Here is a 20,711-nt window from a genome sequence, read left to right on the forward strand (position 1 = left end):
TGGTTATCATTTTGGTTAACAGGCAATATGAATTTGTGTAATCCCTATCTAAAGCCATCAAAACTGGTTCAATTGCTATAGGTGTACAGCCTAAAGTAGGGGTGTCAAACTCAAGGCCTGGGGGCTGGATCTGGCCCATGAGGAACTTAGATCTGGCCCACGGGGCCACCCTGGAAACAGTGCTTCTGCCAGCAAAAACAGGTTCTGGAGCTCTGTTTCCCTAGCACAGCACTAGGCCCACCACAGGCACCAAACCCACCTGACCACGCCCACCCTGGCCCCATAAAAGGTCAAACACAACCCTTATGCAGCCCTCAGTGAAATCGAGTTTGACACCCTTGGCCTAAGTCACCCAGTCAGTTTCCACAGTTGACTGTAGACTTGAACTTGAGTCTCCATTTTTTATTACAAGTATTTGCCATTAAATTGCTGTCAACTCTTAGCCGCCATATATTTTCTTCATGACTATCTTAACTACTCCATCACATTTTATTACCCTAATTCTACAATATCCTTTTTGAGTTATAGTGGATACAATTGCACATACTCTTCTAATATAAGTGCACATAAAGTTGTGTAAAGGTATTTATTGGCTGTTTGATTTTCAATTCCAAATGATTTTGAGCACAGAATATTTTCTTTCAAATTATAGTTGCTTTAAAATAGTTCATTAGTAAATGTGACTATATAATTTTCATACCTTTTAACTATTTCCCCAATATAGGAATCCTTCATTTTTAACCCTTCTCTTTTTAGCATACAGCTCCCTTAAATACATAATGTAATGTAATGTCCGTTAAGGAATCGGACAAATTACCATCTTGATACTAGACTATGTCACTATTCCTATTCCCCCTGCTTGAACTGATGGAAGTGGCTCTGTATTCAGTACTATTTTGAAAAAAATCACCTTTTTTGGACAACCACGACTTCAATGACCGAGAATCTCCGCAGATATTCAGTACAGTGGACTCGCGTAGGAAATGCAGTATTGCAAAGAGTACCACTTTAGTAAATGGAAATAAAATACCTTCCAGGCCTTCCCCTTAGTTGCTGGGCAACCAGTGGTACGCCCTTTCTTCCTCATAGTCTATGATTTTGCAACATCCCGTCCGGTTTCCTCCCCTCCCGCTCTCCCATTCATTCCCTTCTGTCCAGCCACAGCCTTCCATTTCCCTCGGCCGCTCTAGCAATCGCTCTGCTCGGAAACGTCTTTCTTTTCCCCCACCACCACCTTCGTATCATTTATCGGCCTCACATCCGGTTCCCGTGGTTCCTCGGCGGGGACTCTATGGTGTCTGTTTCCGGTCCCCGAATCGCCTTCCCTCTGTCGTTCGCTTTCAGTCTTTGCCGCTCTTCCTTCTTCGGCTCGGCGGGGCCCGCGCCTGCCTTGCCATGGGTGCCTACCTGTCGCAGCCCAGCACGGCCAAGAGCTCCGGGGATGGTGTCGGAATTGGGCCGCGCCCGCTTCACTTCGGCTATAGCGCCATGCAGGGCTGGCGGGTCTCCATGGAGGTGAGGGCGGGACGGACTGAGGGCGGGAGAACGGCGTCTTGCTGGGCGATTCTGCCCTACGGGAGGCCGCAGCCTCGTTTCTTATGGCGGCTTTCAATGGGAAAAGCGCTCTGGTTATTCTCAGGGCTAACGGCTAGGGAGACCCTCCCCCGCCCCCCCGTCATAGATTCTCCTACATTGGCGGAGCTGTTGATCGTTCGGTGCCCCAGTGGCACCGGCAGGCTGCGGAGGACCGCTACGCTTGTTTATCTGCCTGCTTTCTACTGAAATTGCTGGGAGTTTCCAGTCTTGGTCCGCTGTAGTCGCTGTTTCCCCCTTCACTCATCCTTCTCTTTTTCAGGATGCTCACAACTGCATTCCCGATTTAGACAGTGAGACGGCAATGTTCTCTGTATACGATGGCCACGGAGGTAAGGGTTACCCAATAACAAAGTGTCCACTCGTTTAAGGACATCTGTTGGGACCGGGCCTTTTGAGAAGGCTATCTTGTAGAGCCTTGAGGAGGTTCATCGCCAGTGCTCTTTATTCTTATGCAGGCACTTGTTTCTAATTGAAACTGACTAGGGTGACCAGTTACAGCTAATCCTCAATTTACCACCACAATTAGACTCAAAAATTACTGTTGTTAAGTGAGACATTTAAGTGAATTTTGCCCCATTCTACGACCTTTCTTGCCTCAGTTGTTAAGGGAATCACAGCAGTTGATAAATTAGTAATCTGGTTGTTGAGTGAATCTGGCTTCCCCATTGACATTGCTTGTCAGAAGGTCGCAAAAGGTCATCACATGTTCTTGGGACACAGCAACGGTCATCAATACGAACCAGTTGCCAATCATCTGAATTTTTATCATGTGATCATGAGGATACCGGAAAGGTGGTAACTGAAAAACGGTCATAAGTCACTTTTTTCAGTGCTGTAACTTTGAATGGTCATTAAATGAATTGTTCCAAGTCGAGGACTATCTGTATTATTGCAACATTGCCTTTGTTGGAAGTCTTGATGGTCTGCCTGATTAACCTGTCTGGATTTTTTAGATTTGTCAATGCTGGTGTCCTTACTCAATCCTAACTCCTGTGTGCCTAATAAATGGGTCTTTGAGTTATTTGAGTTACCCAATTTGTTCAGCTTTGGGATGCTAATATATATTTTCTCTGAAACAAACATGAGGTTACTTGTGAGATGAAACAAGAGATTGTCAGTTTCTAACTGTTGGTCTCTTTGCTGTAGGAGAAGAGGTAGCCCTGTATTGTGCCAAATACCTGCCAGAGATCATCAAGGATCAGAAAGCATATAAAGAAGGCAAACTACAAAAGGTAAGATAGAAAGCCTATCTTCCAAACTATAGAAGAGCATGCCAAAGAAGAATAGCTAATTCTGTGAAGGATTTCATTTCATTATTCCATTCCATCTTTCCCCAATCTTCGCCATCTTGATCCTTTTAAGATATTTTCTTTGACTATGTTCTAAGAAACCTAAATTGCTTGTTAAAAACAAGAGTTTAGCATAAATATGAAGCCAATTCTGGTTAGAAATTGGCTATTTTTTGTGTAATAATGAAAGAGAAAGTGACAGAAATCTTTTCGTCCACTGGTATCAATTGTGGTGTGGTATGGTATTAGTCTGTTTATTGGGGCTATTAAGAACTGTATCATACATCTTGAATAAGTTGCTATTTAAATAGTTTCTAATATTAATGGTGGTCACAAAGAAATTTTCCTTTATTTTTTATTAGGCACTTGAAGATGCTTTTTTGGCCATAGATGCCAAGTTGACAATGGAAGAAGTGATCAAGGAATTAGCACTGATGTCAGGGCGGTCTCGAGATGAGGGTGATGAGAAAGAGATGAAAGTGGCAGATGAAGATGATGGTGAGTGAAGCAGCAACTTGCAATCCAGTGTGGGATCAGAGGCAAAAGCCAAGTACCGGAAGGGGAACTTTTATATCAACCTTGTATATAACTGAGATTAAATGCCTAAAGTGCATTAGAAATGTCAAATCACATTTCCTTTGTTGTGTTAAATCTGACGTAATTGACTATGCCAACTTTAAGAAAGAGCCTAGACGAAACCAGAGGTGGAGATCTAACAGTTCTAAGCCAGCATTGCTGGTGATTGGGGTAAAGGGAATTGTAATCCAGCATCATGTTTGCACTTGCACAGCCCAAACAGTTGCAGCTTGGTAAAAACAGTTTATATAATTAGGAAAACTACTGTCGGGCCCAGTTATAGGGACATCTGAAATATGATTCCATCTGTATTTTAGTATGTAGATTGATGTCATATGTGTAAAACTCTGTTCCTTTAGTCATAATAAATGACTTTCCTGAGCTATGATTTTAAAAAGGTAGGTAACTGGATGTGACATTGAGACTAGCTGCACTTACTCTCCCAATACTCCCATGCAGTGGACAATGAGGAGACTGCCTTGCTGCATGAGGAGGCTGCAATGACTATTGAGGAGCTTCTGACTCGATATGGGCAAAACTGTGTCAAGGGCAAGCTGGGCCCACCAGGCAAAGATGTAACCCAGGAGGATGCCCAGGAGCCAAGTTTGAATGGTGAAGTAGATGCAGAGGAGCCCTCAAGGCGTCATAAAGAGGGTGAAGAAGAGGAGAAAAATGGCAAACTGTGCTCTGAGGCCATCAATACTGCCCATGGTCCAGATGTGGCTGGTGGAGGGGATGCTGGTACTTGCCAAAAAAAGACAGCTGAGGGAGCATCTCCTGCCAGTGGTGAGATGGAGCCATCCTGCTCGTCTGCAAGCAAGAGCCAGCAAGTGATCAAGTCAATGTTCTTTGAGGACAGTGAGGATGAATCAGAGGATGCAGAAGAGGAGGAAGACGACGATAGTGAGGTACCATTATCATTTGGGCAGTGGGGGGGAGGGGCATTTTGTCCTTCCATAGCTGAGCTGAAAAAGCAGAACTTAGTCTTCTTTACAGATGAAGGCTAAGAGGAAGGTACCCCAGGTCCTGCATGCAGGACGGCAGCCAGAGCCATGGGGTCCATTTTATTTCTGTTACGGGTGGATGTATTACATTTTGATTAGGAATGCAGTGAGGATGAGGATAGCTACAGCAGTGAGGAAGAAGAATATGATACTGAAGAAGCAGAAGAGGAAGATGATGAAGACATGATGCTCCCAGGAATGGAGGGCAAAGAAAAGGTCAGTGTTTGTGAAGAAAGTGGGGAAGGAATAGAGGCACAGTGGTCCTTACTGAGATTTGCTGAGCTTCTTTTGCTCTTACCCTGGTTTGAGGCCCACTCTTTCAGTAAGTCTTGTGCTTCAGCATGGGCTCTCCTCACAGTTCTTTTACTCTCCAGCCTGGTTCAGACAGCGGCACAACGGCGGTAGTAGCACTTATCAGAGGCAAGCAGCTAATAGTAGCCAATGCTGGAGATTCCCGGTGTGTGGTGTCTGAAGGTGGAAAGGCTGTGGATATGTCCTATGATCATAAGCCCGAAGATGAGGTGGAATCGGCCAGAATAAAGAATGCTGGTGGAAAAGTAACCATGGATGGTCGGGTAAATGGTGGCCTCAATCTCTCCAGAGCAATTGGTGAGTAAACAGGTATGCATGTGCTAGAGAAGTGATGGCGAACTTTTTGGCACCGAGTGCCCAAGCCGGAATGCGTGTGCATGTGCATGTGCATCCATGTGCACATGCTGGAGTGCCGGAAACCCAAAGACCAACTGGCCAGTGCACACATGCCTGTTTTGGGACTGTTTTTCAGGCCGTTTTCAGGCTGTTTTGGGGGGTGTTTTTTGGGCCAAAAACAGCCCAAAAAGCAGTCTGAAAACAGGCTAAAACGGCTGGAAAACGGACTGAAAATGGCCTGATTTGTGGCCGTTTTGGGGAGATTTTCAGGACGTTTTCCGGCATTCCAGCGCCCGCAAAGACCAGCTGGCCGGCGTGCACATGCATGCCAGAAACGAGAAGAGCAGATGGTGACAGCACGCGTGCCCACAGAGAGGGTTCTGCATGCCACCTCTGGCACCCGTGCCATAGGTTCGCCATCATGGTGCTAGAGTTATAAGGCAGTAGCCACTAGTGACAGTGAATACCAAACTCTGCCTTCGAATGACGAAAACATCACACATGCAATCTTTCAGTCTGCAGCCTTCTGTTCTCTGAAAAAGAAAGCTGTTTCTTCAGTCATCTGACCTGGAGCTATTGAAGTGCCTTAAGTACAAAGGAAAAGGAGTTATGTCATGGTATAAAGAAAATAGAACAACCGAAAAATAGATTATAATGCTTGTTGTTTGCAAATCAAATCTTGCACTAGTGGGATTCATTTTCAACAATTGTCAGAAACCAGCTTTTGAAAACTGAAAAGCAAAGGACTGACGACTTTTCCTATTGAATGTTCCAGCAACAATTAGAAACTTAGGCCCATGCTAAACTTTAAAGTTGGCTTGTAAACATGCCCATTCACAAGAATAAGCTTTAAACATGGTACATATGGTTGATGCCCTCTGTGACTTGGCCAAAACAATATAGCATAATGTGTGAATGTGGAATGTAGAGTGAAGCAAGAATTTGCTGCCAATAGTGAATCCTTTAATTAATCCTAAAAGTGGCTTAAATGTTGTGGATATGGTATTCTAGATCAGGGGTCCCCAACCCCCAGGCCACAGCCTATTACTGGGTCTTGGCTGGTTTGGAAGTGGGCCATGTGAGCAGCTGGTCAGCGTATGTACTCATGCAGCTTATCTCGCATGAGCAGCGGACCGACACGTGCATGCATTTCAACACACGTGAACGGTGCGCTAGCACATATGCGCCGGCCCACCATTTGCATGGACCACTTCCCCCACCCCCCGTCAGGCCACCAAGCCATGAAGTTTGTGGACTAGATTAAATGGGTCTTTTAGCCAGCCCATCCACATTTGGGGGAGTTATTTTCAGGAGGATTTACTTTACTTTTTTGGTTTGTCTATGGGAGCATGAAGCTCAAATTCCAGAATCACCTCAATGAATATTTGTTATTAAGCCGGTTTGACTTGATCATGGAAGTGAATCCCAGCTGTTTGATTTGGAAGAAATGGCATGTGTAGCTAGCTTCATACAAACCAGAAGTTAACTAAAAAAACCAGATACGTTAAAGGTGTATTTGTGTTTGAGAAATTTCTTGAATGTTCTGTTATTTACCGGGGAGGGGGGTGTTGGGGTGTATCAGTTTCTGAGCATAGCCCAGCTTTCTCCTTGTTGCTGCACTTTTCTCTAGGACAGTGAACCCTCAAATAAATCTCTTGATCGTTTTTGTATCTTAGGAGATCATTTCTATAAACGTAACAAGAATTTGCCCCCAGAAGAACAGATGATCTCAGCGTTGCCAGATATCAAGGTCCTGACAATCAACGATGACCATGATTTTATGGTCATTGCCTGTGATGGCATCTGGTAGGTGGAAATTGAGCTTTGGGGTAAACAAAAATCCTTACTATGGTACTCAGCTAAAGCTTAATTTCTTTCAATATACTTGGGAGGTAGAGAGTGCTGATAACTTGTACTCTAGTTGCAAAGCTGAGGGCAGATTGATATAATTGTAACGTAGTCTTCCATTTATTTTTCATAATCTCTCTTTTGCTCGTAATCCAGGAATGTCATGAGCAGCCAAGAGGTTGTGGATTTTGTTCATTCCAAGATCACACAGAAGAGTGAAGATGGAGAGTTGCGATCTCTTTCATCTATAGTAGAAGAAGTGAGTTGGAGACTGGGAGACGTGACCGTTGAAATTAAGTACAGGAATATTTCTATAGTATATGGAAAAAAACATTCAACTCTCAGGTTTAGCAGATGTTTTTTTAGGCTACAAGATGAGAGTTCTATTTGATATGATAAGATTGCCAGGAGAAACGATCTTTTTGGGGCTCTAAAAATTTCTCTTTAAAAGCACCTAAGAAGGACTAGATCTTGGTATGCACCAGACATGCACTGTTTACTGACTGGGTTCCAATTGATTAAGCCTGGAAAACAGTCACCTATCTTGATAACAAATTATCTTCAGGAACTGAAAAATGTTCCAGGATAATCATTAGGTTTGTAGTCCACGTCTAGTAAATCTTGTTTGGTTTACACAAAGATTCCTTCCTGCAAGTCTATTTTCAGGCTGCCTGGCAGGTATCTGAAACCATCAGACTATTGCCTGAATTTCTCTATTCTTCGGGTTTAATGAGTGTATGGCAGAAACTGAATTTCATGCTGAATTCATTCTCTGATTTTTGTCTAACAGCTCCTAGATCGTTGTTTGGCTCCTGACACATCTGGTGATGGAACAGGCTGTGACAACATGACTTGTATCATCATCTCTTTTAAACCACACATCAATCAAGGCTCCCCTGCTGAGAGCAGCAAACGGAAACTGGAGGATAGCACAACAACTAGCCCCACAGAAGAGGGTTGTAGCAAGAAGGCCCGACAGGACTAGCAGCCAAGTTGGGTAGGGAATTGCCCATGCTCTCACTGGACTCTTGTTTTCTAAACAAAGCTGAACTTTTGATGCCTGTTTTAGGCTTTTTTTATCCTTAGGGAAGCCCATTTTGTCTTTATTATTTGGAGGGGGGAAAGGGATTCAGGGTGGGTCCCATTGGTCTTTGAAACCATTCCAAAGAGTGAATGGCAGGGAGGGTCATAATCTGACCAAAGCCCAGAAGGCAGTCTACCTGCTCAAACACTCTCTGTCTCACACACAGACACAAACACACACACACACACACACACACACACACCACTGAAGCATCTATGGTTGTTGCCATTTCCGTGCCTGTGATTTTTCTGTTGGCAGGAAGCAGTTTTACAATGTGGAGATTTCAGAGCTGTAGTTCTATTTAAGGCCTCCACTTTTTTTTTATTTGTGGGACTGATTGCCATATCCCCCACCCCATGGCTACCAAGCCCCAACTCTGTGTCATTCATTTTCAACTGAGATTTTTTTCAAACTAAAAACTAAAACTCTTTATCAGTGACTGTGTACTTTTGTAAAATTGTGAGGGAAGTAAGATGAACTGAACTATTATGTAATTCATTGATTCTGTTGTCTCTTCCTTTTTCTTGCTTATTCCAGTTTCTTCCCAATTCCAAATCCTTTCCCACTGTGAGTTCCATGCCTATGACTTGCAAGGTCTTATTCTGCCCAAACAAACTAGGACCAACACCTTCTCTTGTCCGTGGAAACTTTTATCTAAACCCTTACGATTTCCCCAGGAAAAATAAGAATAGCATTCTTACTTTACAGTCATAAATTTTCAATTTGAACTTGGAAAAAAGTGGGAATTGGAAGTCTTTAAGAGACAAACCTTTGGCTTCCATTACCACCCTTAAAGCTCCCCAAACATGAAAACAAGTTGGGTACCATTATTTTAACCTCCCTCAAATGAGCCAGAATTGTGGATATCACTGGAATACCTCTTCCAGCAGGTTTGCCCTTTTTCCCCAAGATGCTTTTTTTTTATAATAGCCGTTTCCCATTTTCTTGCATCTATTGTTCCTATACCATAGATTTGTATAAGGCTAACCCAAAGTTGATTTTCAACCTTTTTTGCCTCATTCCTATGGAATATAGGATCGTAATACTACCAGACATTGAAGGTCCTCCTTTGGTTTCAATATTGAGGTGAAAATTTGAGTAATCTTTAATTACTTGCTACTTTAAGTGCTGCTGTTCCAGTAGATTTCTGAGGAATTCCTTAAGCAATCACTCAGATAAAACTAGCATGTTTTAAGGTTCCAGGAATTTCATAGGAGCTTATTTTATAATAATGGCTTTAATAGCAAGTCTCCTGTGGGACTTGTTATAAAGCAATCCACAATGTAGTCCAGAATCCCTCATAACTTCTAGCTTGGCTGCATGTGCCCTTTTCCCTCCTACCCATACGCCCTTTCTTTGATTCTCTGAAATTGGCATTAGGCTTCCACTTAAAGATTTTCCAGTTTCCCCAAATTTCAATCTTCATCCAGAAGATTAACATATGTAGCTATCTTATCACAACTGAAACTCTGGCCTATTTAGATCAGTGCTTTCACTTCCACAAGTACTCTGCTCAAAGTGGTTACTTAAAATCATTTAATCAGAGGTAGGAAATCTACGATTCATATGGCCAATTATGAGTGATGCCTAATTCAACATCTGGAAGGTGAGAGATTTCCCAAGCTCCTTTAATGTGAATCTGGCCTCACACTTGTTCTCTCAGTGGTTGTTCAGCAGTTTAGCCCCATCTGATAAAACTTCTTCCCACCACCTAAGTAGGTAACGCATGGAGTTCCATCCCTACATATTAAAAAGGGAGGATCCATTAGACTCCTCTGATAGCTGCTATTTATTATCTTGAAGCACCAAAGGTCTTAATCAAGTGGAAGGCAGAATGGGGGCTAAAAGATGGCAAGTGTTTGGGTAACTGAAGTGAGCAGTGATGAATCTTGCATGGGCTGTAGACAGACTTGGCTTTCAAGCTAGGAGAGCTTGGATCTTCAGTCCATGGTTGCGTCTGTGTGTTAAGTTGCTTTACTCTGTCATCACTCCTGCCAAACTGCAGCCATCACTTGTATATGCGAGCGAATCTGCTGAAAAGCTGTGGCCTGATGCAGCACTACAGAGACTGTGCTCACCAGCAGCCTGTGGCTGAGTTTCAATCTCCACTTCCACTTCCACCAAATTCAGGCCATCCCTGCACAGGAGAAGAACAGTGCCATTTGTGAACTGGGTGGAATATGGGTCAGAAAAACAGGGTAGAGAGTTATAATTCACAATATTGCACTATAAGGCAAATTGGGAAGAAGAAGAGTATGTGTTTTTGTGTTTCTTCCCTCTGCGCTACTGTATTGTTTCTGAACTGAAAACAGAATGAGGATGTCTGCCATGACTGACAAACTGGAGGTAGCAGTGAGGTGGAACCTCTCCCAAACTGGACTTGCAACAGCCCAATAAAGCAGAGCTGAGCCAACACTGCTTGTTCAATAGGCCTTCCTTCCCTGCTCTTCCGTTCCATCCAGAGATTACTTATAGGGAATAACTTTGCTTGGGGCGCCTCCAACCCTTCCAAGTCCACTAGACTGACCTGTGAGAAGTTTCTTGAGCTTCACTTAGCATGCTGCCTGCCAAGGCTACAGTGCTGGCAGATTCGCTTTTCCGATCTTTTTGGCATGGCTCTTCATGTTGGCTGTTACTTGAATGGGGGATGGAAGCAGAAGCCCCCTTCTCAGGCACCATGGGGTTAGGCAGCACAGCCAGCAGTTCGTTCACTGGTATGAAGAAAGAAAGGGTAAACATGGCAGCATCCCCTTTCTTGGCATCGAGAAATATCTTCACATATCTAGGTAGCCTCTGCAAGGTTTCCTTAATGGAAATGTTGATTCCATGAAACCTGATAGAATAAAACTGTCTGCAAGTGCAGAGATTGAGCAAAATTTTCAAATGGTACTAAAACAAAAAAGAGGAACAAAAGGGTTTATTGTCACACAGTTTTTAAAAAGCTCATAAATTCTGAATATTAAATGTCGGTTTTAGAAAGCTGCTCTGTTGTGGTATTTCCCATCTTGTTACTACCCATATTTTTTAGCAATTGGAGACAATATGAGTATGAGATACCCGTATCTGTAGCTATTATACAAAGGAAGAAATGCAAGTTAGGGGAATTCCTGAGACATTCCTTATTTGAAATAATTAAAAAGAGAATCACTTCTGAGCTTTCTGGGACAATTAGAAAAAATGGCATTTTAAGAATCCTTGCTGTGTAATCAAATGGGTCAATTAAACTGGTTTTCACACAAAGCCATCAGAACTGTCAAAACTAGAAACAGGCAAGGGGTGGAACTCAATGGGAATTATAACACAATGACATTTCTGACATAATACCGAATAATACCAGCTATATAAAAAACATAGGCAAATAATGTCCAAGAATTGAGAGCTGGGTGGCTTTCATTCATTGATAACTAAATTTTATAGGAACAGACCACCTGAAGCCCAGATAGGAAGCTGTAACATAACTCATCAAACTGACATGACAGCATTCTTCCATAAACAAAACCAAGCGAGATATTCCATTACCAGAATGGCTGCAAAACTAAGATATTGTTCCAATGTAATAATATAGGAACCTATATGTAATCCCAAGCCATGGAGGTTCAGAAACAATGGACTGTTGTATCTGCCATTGTAAACTCTCTCTCACAGTCCAAAGCGAGACATCAACTTTCTAATGGCAAAATTAGAAGAAGTTATTTTATGGAAGGAGGATTAAAGGGCAAAGCAAGAATATATTAAATGAGAGCCGGGTGTGATCTGTCCCTCCCCTGGACTAAATTACTTTGCCTCTCTGACTTCAGCACAACTCACAACAACTTACGTACATTTGGCGAGGTTCTCCAGTTCCATGGTGCTGAGCTCCCCAGCTTTCTTTCGGGAGCTTCCACACCCCCAGCGATTCCGGCACAGAGAGAGTACCACGACCCCATACACGTAGGTGAGCATCAGGGGCACACCCACCCCTGCAGGCAAAGAGCCTGTTATAAAAACCACCTCTGTTCAAGGACTGTTCATGCAGCCATGCAATTCACAAAGGGCAGAAGATTTCCCTTTCAGTACGAAAGCAAAAAAAAACCCCAAACCCTTCTGGATCCACACGCACCCTCCCATCTCGGTCTCCTTGTGGCTCTTACCAACAGTAACAGCTGTGATGACAGGGGACACAAAGAGAGAGAGGAGAATGCTGCTGGCAACAGAAAGACATTGCTGGCAGCCTGACAGTTTGCTCTTCCGCCCATGGCTCAAAACCTGGAGGAAAAGGAAAGAAAGAATAAGAGATCCCCAGAAAAATGACTTTTTAATTTGGCCTGAGCTGCATTTCCCATGAGCCTACGAAAACATCCTGTGCACATTTTAGGGGCCTCTGTGATTATGAAATGGTACGGCCTCCATGCAAGTCTCCTTACCTTCTTCCCTGTGTAAATGGGTATGCCCAGGGTGATGACCGGCACTGCAATGCCAGCAACAATTGAGATCACCATTGGAGCACCCAACACCATGCCCAGCTGCCATAGGAGCTTCCGGGTTCGAGACCAGGGCTTCTTTCCCCAAAAGGTGCAGCCAGAAGGACTGAGGAGAAAACAGGAATCCGTTATGAAAATGGGGACATTTAAAATTACAAAGTGCAGATACCCTTAAGTTTTCCTGTTAGTTAACACAGGGCTTGCTACAATGCATTTCCAAAGCAGTTTTTGCAGCGTCAAAAATCAGGAAGTTGGATTGGAACTTCTGAAAACCAAAGTCCCTTTCCCAGAATTAAATACACACTCGTGAAATCTACTACTGTTGCTCCCTAACCTCTACTGGACTTGATGTAGACCAATCTCTTTGCATTCAGTATGTACAAGATGTGGATCTCATTCATCTAGAGAAAAGTATAAAGCTATTATTTCAGAAGTTCAAGGCTTTCTGAAATTCTTAGTTCATAAAATATTCTTAACCTGCTGCCAGTAGTTTTTTATTTATTTGTTCTCAGAATTCTATTAAAGTTGTTATCCACTTGACTGTTTTTGATATACTCAATTTTGTTGTAAATGTCTATGTCACTATGCGACTTTCTATAGTATAATAGAGATAGGTAAGTTTAATGTGCAGCATATTTATAAACATAACTTTATATTAATTTTATTAAAATTATAAGATGAAAGATTAAAAACTAAGATATTGAGAAGAAAAAGAGAAGAAAAAAGAAGGGAAATAAGAACTAAGCCAAAAGTGCAGGAGATAATAAGTATAAACAAATGACTTCCAATTTTCTTTTACAGCAGTTAGAGGAAAATTAACCTCTTACTCTATGGATAATATTTTTATTTTTAAAATGGTATGTCTGTATAAATAAATGGTGCCCTTGATTCTAAGTCAATCATAAAACATTCTTTGCTTTCAATGGCTCATCTTATTCATGCCTATATATGTATACAATTTAATTTAGTGAGGCTTACTCCCCCCCATAAGTAGATATGAGATTGCAATCTCATCATCTAATCCGTACTATTCAAAGTGCTTCTTTGAGCTCTCATAGTTTATTTCCATCTCTACCAAGCCTTTAGTTTGCAGCTCCATTCCCTGAAAGTCCTGATGGATAGAATAAAAGCCTGGAGTGGCCAGGGCCACTCCATTTCCCTCTCCACTTGCAACACCTGAGGAAATGCACATCCGTGATTTCTTGCATGCAGAGCCAGCAGAAAAGGCAGCCGCAGACAGTGCAGTTCATACGGTTACAGCTCCCATCGTTGATCTTCATGATGAAGGCACCGCAGCGGGGACAGACCTTGATGGTGTCGGGGTCTATGGAAAGCAGAAAGAAGAAAACGGGGCTTAAGCTAATGCAGCTGATCAGGCCCCAACAGATGCACTTAGGGGCAGAGATAAGAGGGTCCTGACAGAAAAGATACAGGCAAGGAAGAAACCCAGTGCTGAGAGAAGGCAAAGAGGTACCATTGCCTCAACTCACTGTGGGCTGCTTCCTCTTTCCAGATCAATTGCGTGGAGAGTTCCACGGCTCCCAAAGGGCTCTGCTGCTTCCACTCCCGCCAGGCCTGCTCACAGGAGGAATTGGGATGCCAGGGCTGCCGGCAATGATAGCAAAATTCTGTCTTGCAATCCTGACGACCACAAACAAGCCGGGGGCATTCAGCACAGCCATATGCAATTACAGCATAACTGGAGGAAGGAAGAAAAAAAAGCAGGAACATCAACTCAAGTACTCAATAGCGCTCACAGAATTCGTTCTCCTAATTCAAGCTTTATTTTTAGAATACAATAGAATAACAGAGTTGGAAGGGACCTTGGAGGTCTTATAGTCCAACCCCCTGCTTAGGCAGGAAACCCTACACCACTTCAGACAAATGGTTATCCAACATCTTCCTAAAAACTTCCAATGTTGGAGCATTCACAATTTCTGGAGGCAAGTTGTTCCAATAATTAATTGTTCTAACTGTCACGAAATTTCTCCTTAGTTCTAAGTTGTTTTTCTCCTTGATTAGTTTCCACCCACTGCTTCTTGTCCTACCCTTGGGTGCTTTGGAGAATAACTTTACTCCCTCTTCTTTGTAGCAGCCCTTGAGATATTGGAAAACTGCTATCATATCTCCCCTAGTCCTTCTTATACATTTTTATTTATATTTACATCTGACCTTTCAGCAGCTGTAGGCAACATACAGTGTGCTCCTCCTCCAATTTTCCCTGTAACAACCATCTTGTGAGCTAGGTTGGGCTGAAAAAGAGACTGGTCCAAATTTACCTAGTAAGTTTCCAAGGCTAAAGATGAACTAGAATTAGGGTTTCCTTAGTGCCAGTCCAATACATTAACTATTATGCCATACTGATTCTTTAAGCTTTGACATTTGGTCTTTTATTATTCATATTATTTAGTTTATTAATTTATACAGCTGCCTTTCTTGCCCAAGTGACTTTTATGAGTTTAAGGATTAAAATTAAACAGTACAAATCTAAACAAATAGGCAATGGCAGCTGAAAATAAAAATCTCAGAGTAATAACAAACCACCTGAGTTTTGCTAACTTCCTGACTGCCAATGCAAGGGCAAACAGCCAGGATCTTAAACACTTTCCCAAAGGCCAGCAAGTTGGGGCCAATTAGATCTCTTGGTAAAGGTGTTCCAGAAGGCAAATTCCGTGATTGAAAAAGTATTATTTCCTGGGTATCACAAGATGGCATTTTTTAATTCAGAAGTTCTATAACATGTTCCTCCTGCCAGATCTTAATATAGCTAGTCCTCAGTTAACGAGAATAATTGAGTCCAGAATTTCTGTTGCTAATTGACAGTCATAAAATGTGATGTCATGTGATCACACCACTTAGCAACGGTTCCGGCAATCCTTGTTGCCATTGGTAAGCAAGGACCATGAAGAATGTTAAGGGAGGACCTCACATGCCTGACTTTGCTAGTGGGAAATTGGCAGGGAATGTCTCAAATCATAAAGTTATTGTGGGATGCTATGATCATTAATTACGGATTGGTCACCAAATGCTTGAATCTTGTGATTGCACTGCTATTCCTCTACTGCTGTGTCAGCCCTCCTAGGTAAACCAGACAGGAAATATGACCAGATGAGCTAATTCTATTTTATTATACTGCTACATTAACAGAATCTTGTAGCATCTAGTAAGTCAAAAGGTACAAATTTCCCGGCACCGTTTTTAGCCATCAAATCAACTAGGATATGTCCTTCTTAAATGTCGTTCTTCCTTTCTCTGACTGTTAAGCCACTCTGTCTTGTATGATTGTTTTCTAGACACTCTTGCTGCATACTGTACCATCACAAGCTAAATATGCGTACCAGATTGGTGATGAGGACCAGTTGTTCAGCACCATTATAAATTCAAAGAGTTGCTGAATGACTGCTGGTTATGCAAGGACTAGCTATAAAGTAGTAGTAACAACAACAAAAAGTGGTCGTTCAATTATCCTGGCCACTACTATAAAATGCTTTGTAAGTAACAAGCAGCATTTTGAGTTGCACCTGGAAGCTTATTAGCGCAATTCACTTTCCCATTCAATCCACTTCCTACAACTTAAAACTTCTTTTAGAATTAAGAGTTTTATGATGGCAGTTCTGCCACCACCTCTCATGGACATTACATTTCCATTCTCCATAGCACTATATCTCTTTATCAGTTGAGAGACAGATGGATAAATCACCAGACAGAAATTATCTGCAATAGTGAACATTTTCTGTAAATACTTTTCATGGCATCAGTGGGATTTGCCTCTGTAGTGGTTCACTTAGCTTCAGCATTCCCAGTTTTTAATCAAGCTTTTCTATCCTATCACCTTAGAGTACAGGCTGACAAAGCAGATCTATCAAGACAGCCTTATGATTTGTTCTCCACAATACTTAAATAAGCAAGGTTGCAAAAAAGATTTTTTTTATCTTTAAAACACTGTTGCAGAGGGGCAACAGAACAGTTCAGTTAAATGCCTAACCAGCTACCTGCATCAAATCAAATACGATCAGTGCCTAACAGCGCAGTATGTGCACTTGCAACTGTGTCTTCATAAAGAAGGAACACAACCTGGTAAGATGTGAAGGAGAAGAGTAAATCCAGGAGAATGGTAGGGGAGAACGAAAAAAACCTGATCTCAGGAAAACAGATTTGCTGGATAAAGTACGAGGGGCAACTATGGAATAAGCAGGTACAGAGTCTATCTGGGTGCTCTCATTTATTTGGAATCCTCAACTTCAGGTTCCCATTGAAGTTTTGACTTAAATCTACCATCTACCTAAATACTACTTTATTTAGAACTAGACCTCCAATCCAGTCTTACATTAACAGGCCAATTTATTAAAATGTCTTCCAAGTCAAGAAGTCAAGTCACCGTGCTCTTTAACACCAATGTTTTGAAATTGAAATCGTCTGCAGGTCAAGTGATGCCCTCTCTCAATGAGGTCCGGACCTCTGCATCAGTCCCACCACCATCCACGATACCAAATAGACCCAGATCTGACTGCAGCTGGAAAGGGAAAGTTGGTGCAGAAACTGAGCAAATGAACTGAGAAAAGGGATACACGGAGATCAACAATGGCAGCCCAGTCTCAATCATCTTGCCATATATTACCGGTAATTCCACTGCATCTTTTCTCCAGCAAACTGTTTACTCTTTCCTGCAGACTCAATTTCAGTTTAATGCAAAAACCTCTTCTCCCTCTCTGGCTGTATGCACTCAACAAATTTAAGCACTATGGGTGGACTTACCAGGGGGTTGCCCATATAAAGTTGACAATACACAGAACCAAATACTGTAAGCCAACCCACCAGGAACATGTACATTCATGCAACCCACTAACTTCGATCAATTTAAAATGTGGTTAAGTAGTTCTGAGGTTTTATGTTTGTTTTCGGTGACTTAGCCTGATGTACGATACCAGTTCATGCTTTAGCCCAGGAAAGGGATCAATTTGGTAAGAAGATTGGGCATGCTTTCTGAATGCAGCCTCTGAAAGCACTTAAAAGAGAGCATCACAGTCCCTTAACTCAGCTCAGTCTGAAGCATTTCTCTAGTCTAGTACAGGGGTCTCCAACCTTAGTAACTTTAAGGCTTCCCAGAGTTGAAGTCCACAAGCCTTAAAGTTACTAAGGATGGAGACCCCTGGTCTAGTAGATCAGATTTCTGCACCTGTTCAATGCTTTCCCTCCTGCCCCGCCACAAAGGCCTCTGAGCCAGCCTGCACCCCACCTGCAATCAGGGGCCGGGCACCAGCGCGTGCCAGGGTCGGCAACTAACAGGCGTCTCAGCAGGTACTCTTCGTATTTGTCGCGCAGGCCGGCCTCAGGCAGCAGCTGGTGGATCTCGGCCGGTTGTAAGAGAGCCGGACAGTGCGGACAGGCCAGCTGGACGCGGCTCTCGCTGATCTCGATGCGCAAATACTGCTGCAAACAAGCGAGGCAAGAGAGGTGGGCACAGGAGGAGAGCGCGGGGAAGGCCGCCTTGGGCTGGGCCAGAAGGCAGAGCGGGCACTCCACGAGGTCCTCCTGCTCCTTCTCCTCCTCCTCCTCTGGAAGCATTAAGGCGACTCGGGTCTCCTCGGCGCGGTCTAAGGGGGGCCCCTCCGGCTCCCCCAGCGGCTCCGACATCGTTTGGGGTTTCCGTCCGAAGAGACCCATGATGCCGAGTGAGGAAGGGCCCGCCCTGGGTCGTTTCATCCGGGCGGAAGATGCTCTGAGATCTCTGGAGCCGGGCGGAGGCGGCGTTCAGCCCATCGCGCTGCTCAACCCGCAGAAAGGCCGGAGAAGTGGCGGCCGAAGGCCTCCTCCTCCATCCCCAGATGCAGCGTCTCCGATCGGCCGCGGTCTCGTCTTCTTTTCAGCTGCGCTTGGCCATCGGCTGCCTCCTGTTCCGCGACGCCTCTAAGTTCCCTTCTAGGAGGGCAGCCCGCAGGGGCGCAAAGGGAGGATCGCTTTACCCGGGCTTGGAGCGAAACACCCCGAAAATTGCGGCGCGCGGGAACGAAGCGGGCTCTGCGCGGGGCTATTGCGGAGCCGCCGAGCTTACCCCCAAGGATAACTAGCTAGCCGCTCGGCCACTTTGTCCTTGGAAGGGCCAGCGAAAGGCGGGCTCTGCTGCGCCTGATTCGCTTGTGCCCGGCGGTGTCGCCACCTCTTGGCTCTCGCTTTAGCGCACTCGCCCCCTCCCTTCCCCCCCGCTCGGCAGCCTGGGAAGTGTAGTCTTCCAAAGAAGACGGAGAGAAACAAAAGGGAGAGCCGTGCGATCCCTGCTCGTTTCCTCAAACTTTTTCTCTTCGTGCGAAAAAAAACACGAATCGTCACACCGGGATGAAGCAGGAAAAAAAACACATCACAGTCGCACCAGAGACTCGAGATTCAGAAAGACCTTGGCGGACTTGAACAGTGGACCCCCCATCCACCCACATCCAATTAAATGCAATCCCAGGGGTGAGAAAAGTAACGTCCTACCCATTAAGACAAGAAAAACCAATTGCGCAGGTATCGAATGAGTGGCCTGGCTCAACAGGAGCAGTTGCGAGTGGGATCTAGGTGTCCTAATCGATCGCCACTTAAGCATGACTGAGCAGGGTGTGCTGCAGCTGCCAAAATACGAATGCGGTCCTAGGTTGCAACAGCAGAGGGATAGTTTTAGGATCACGTTGTACGCTTAATGCTGCACCGGTGGGACAACATTTGGAATACTGCCTCCAGTTCTGGTCATTCCGGTATACAAAAGATATTGAGACGCTAGAAAAGGTGCAGAGAAGAGTAACAAAGATGTTAAGAGGTGTAGAGTCTAAACTATGAAATTAAAAATTAAGAGAACTAGGTATGTCTAGCCTAACAAAAGAGAAAGACTAAGGGGGATATGATAGCAGTCTTCTAGTACTTGAGGGGCTCTCACAGAGAAGAAAAGGTCGACCTATTTTTCAAAGTACCTAAAGGCAGGACAAGAAGTATTGGGTGGAAGATCATTAAAGAGAGAGCCAATTTAGAACGAAGGAGAAACGCCCTGACTGTGAGAACAGTTAATCAGTGGAATGAATAATCTCCAGAAGTTGTGGATGCTCCATTACTGGAGGTTTTAAAGAAGAGGCTGGGTAGCTATTTGTCTGGAATAGTAGGGTCTCCTGCTTGAGCAGGGGTTGGACTAGAAAACCTCCAAGGTCCCTCCCTACCGGTGGTGGGTTTCAATTTTTTTTACAACTGGTTCTGTGGGTGTGGCTTGGTGGGTGTGGCTTGGTGGGCATGGCAGGGGAAGGATACTGTAAAATCTCCATTCCCACCCCACTCCAGGGGAAGGATACTGCAAAAATCCCCATTTCCTCCCCATCAGCTGGGACTTGGGAGGCTGAGAATAGATGGGGGTGGGGCCAGTCAGAATTTTTACTACCGATTCTCCAAACTACTCAAAATTTCCGCTACCGGTTCTCCAGAACTGGTCAGAACCTGCTGAAACCCACTTCTACTCCCTACCTTATGTTCTCTATGTTCTACGAGTCTTCCCCTGTTCATAGATTTAGCCTCTCTATGTCACCTTAGGGCTCCTTAAGGGATTTTAAGGAAAAACATTGGTGCTACTTTTTACACGACTGTAGCTGACCTCCCACAACATGTTGAAGTTAAAGTTTCTCAACCTTGGCAATTTTAACATACATGGACTTCAACTCTGGCTGTTGAGGTCCACATATCTTAAAAATTGCCAGGGTGAGTTGAGAAAGACTGTGCTAAAGTCTCAAACTGGATGAACAAACTATTGTTATCTTATAAATCATTCAGTGTCCAAACTAACCAACCAGATTGTGGCTTAAAAAGGATAACAAAGTTCCCACTGTGTGCTAAAATTATAGTTAAGTTCTTACTACATGCTAAACATATTGTTTTCTATGGGCAAGAAATACTGCTTTGGAGGGTATACAACAGGTAACTTGCTGTATACCCTCCTTCAGAAATTTTGATCTTCAAGACCTGTGAGTCTTCTTCATTGTTGAAAACTGCTGGTTTTCTGACAAACATGAAAACAGCATGATGACTTAATTATCAAATACTCCGAACATGCTGAGGAATTCTGGGAGTTGAAGTCCACACATTTTTAAATTGCTGAAGTTGAGAAATACTGGTCTAGTGCAAAGGTTACAGATACTCCCTGTTAGCAGATGAAGTCAATGGTCATAATGCATATTAATACCTTTGCAAAGGA

The 20,711-nt window shown here is 43.6% G+C and overlaps 2 protein-coding genes across 7 annotated transcripts; one reads left to right on the top strand and one right to left on the bottom strand.

The window, feature by feature from the left end:
* Positions 1-1,281: 1,281 nt before the first annotated feature.
* On the top strand, positions 1,282-17,579 carry PPM1G (protein phosphatase, Mg2+/Mn2+ dependent 1G). 5 transcript variants are annotated; one of them, XM_058164633.1, is made up of 11 exons: positions 1,283-1,515; positions 1,856-1,925; positions 2,743-2,828; positions 3,248-3,383; positions 3,921-4,369; positions 4,565-4,681; positions 4,840-5,074; positions 6,790-6,919; positions 7,118-7,220; positions 7,752-7,958; positions 16,928-17,579. In XM_058164633.1, the coding sequence occupies exons 1-10, from the start codon at positions 1,396-1,398 to the stop codon at positions 7,944-7,946; spliced, it is 1,641 nt and encodes a 546-aa protein (XP_058020616.1). In that variant the 5' UTR covers positions 1,283-1,395; the 3' UTR covers positions 7,947-7,958; positions 16,928-17,579. The 5 variants fall into 5 exon arrangements, with proteins under 5 accessions (XP_058020617.1, XP_058020618.1, XP_058020616.1 ...); XM_058164632.1 differs by lacking the exon at positions 16,928-17,579 and adding an exon at positions 14,019-14,157; XM_058164631.1 differs by lacking the exon at positions 16,928-17,579 and having other exon boundaries at positions 7,752-8,475.
* On the bottom strand, positions 9,817-18,894 carry LOC131188945 (E3 ubiquitin-protein ligase RNF19A-like). Of its 2 annotated transcripts, XM_058164636.1 has the most exons (8): positions 17,742-18,893; positions 13,996-14,204; positions 13,682-13,829; positions 12,449-12,611; positions 12,176-12,290; positions 11,867-12,004; positions 10,573-10,756; positions 9,817-10,182 (listed from the first exon to the last, which is right to left on the bottom strand). In XM_058164636.1, exons 1-8 carry the CDS (start codon positions 18,206-18,208, stop codon positions 10,020-10,022), a joined length of 1,587 nt encoding a protein of 528 aa, XP_058020619.1. In that variant the 5' UTR covers positions 18,209-18,893; the 3' UTR covers positions 9,817-10,019. The 2 variants fall into 2 exon arrangements, with proteins under 2 accessions (XP_058020619.1, XP_058020620.1); XM_058164637.1 differs by lacking the exon at positions 11,867-12,004 and having other exon boundaries at positions 17,742-18,894.
* Positions 18,895-20,711: the final 1,817 nt, after the last annotated feature.

This window comes from Ahaetulla prasina, chromosome 1 (genome assembly GCF_028640845.1).
Source record: "Ahaetulla prasina isolate Xishuangbanna chromosome 1, ASM2864084v1, whole genome shotgun sequence".
Classification (NCBI taxonomy): Eukaryota; Metazoa; Chordata; class Lepidosauria; order Squamata; family Colubridae; genus Ahaetulla; species Ahaetulla prasina.

Bases quoted from the DNA above. Each gene is read 5' to 3' on its own strand.
- PPM1G (XM_058164633.1), top strand. From the start codon at position 1,396: ATGGGTGCCTACCTGTCGCAGCCCAGCACGGCCAAGAGCTCCGGGGAT. The intron at 1,516-1,855 runs GTGAGGGCGGGA...TCTCTTTTTCAG, and splicing joins GCTGGCGGGTCTCCATGGAG to GATGCTCACAACTGCATTCC. The intron at 7,221-7,751 runs GTGAGTTGGAGA...TTTGTCTAACAG, and splicing joins TTTCATCTATAGTAGAAGAA to CTCCTAGATCGTTGTTTGGC.
- LOC131188945 (XM_058164636.1), bottom strand. From the start codon at position 18,208: ATGAAACGACCCAGGGCGGGCCCTTCCTCACTCGGCATCATGGGTCTC. The intron at 13,830-13,995 runs GTGAGTTGAGGC...TGCTTTCCATAG, and splicing joins GAAAGAGGAAGCAGCCCACA to ACCCCGACACCATCAAGGTC. The intron at 10,757-11,866 runs GTACGTAAGTTG...TCTTCATACCAG, and splicing joins ACTGGAGAACCTCGCCAAAT to TGAACGAACTGCTGGCTGTG.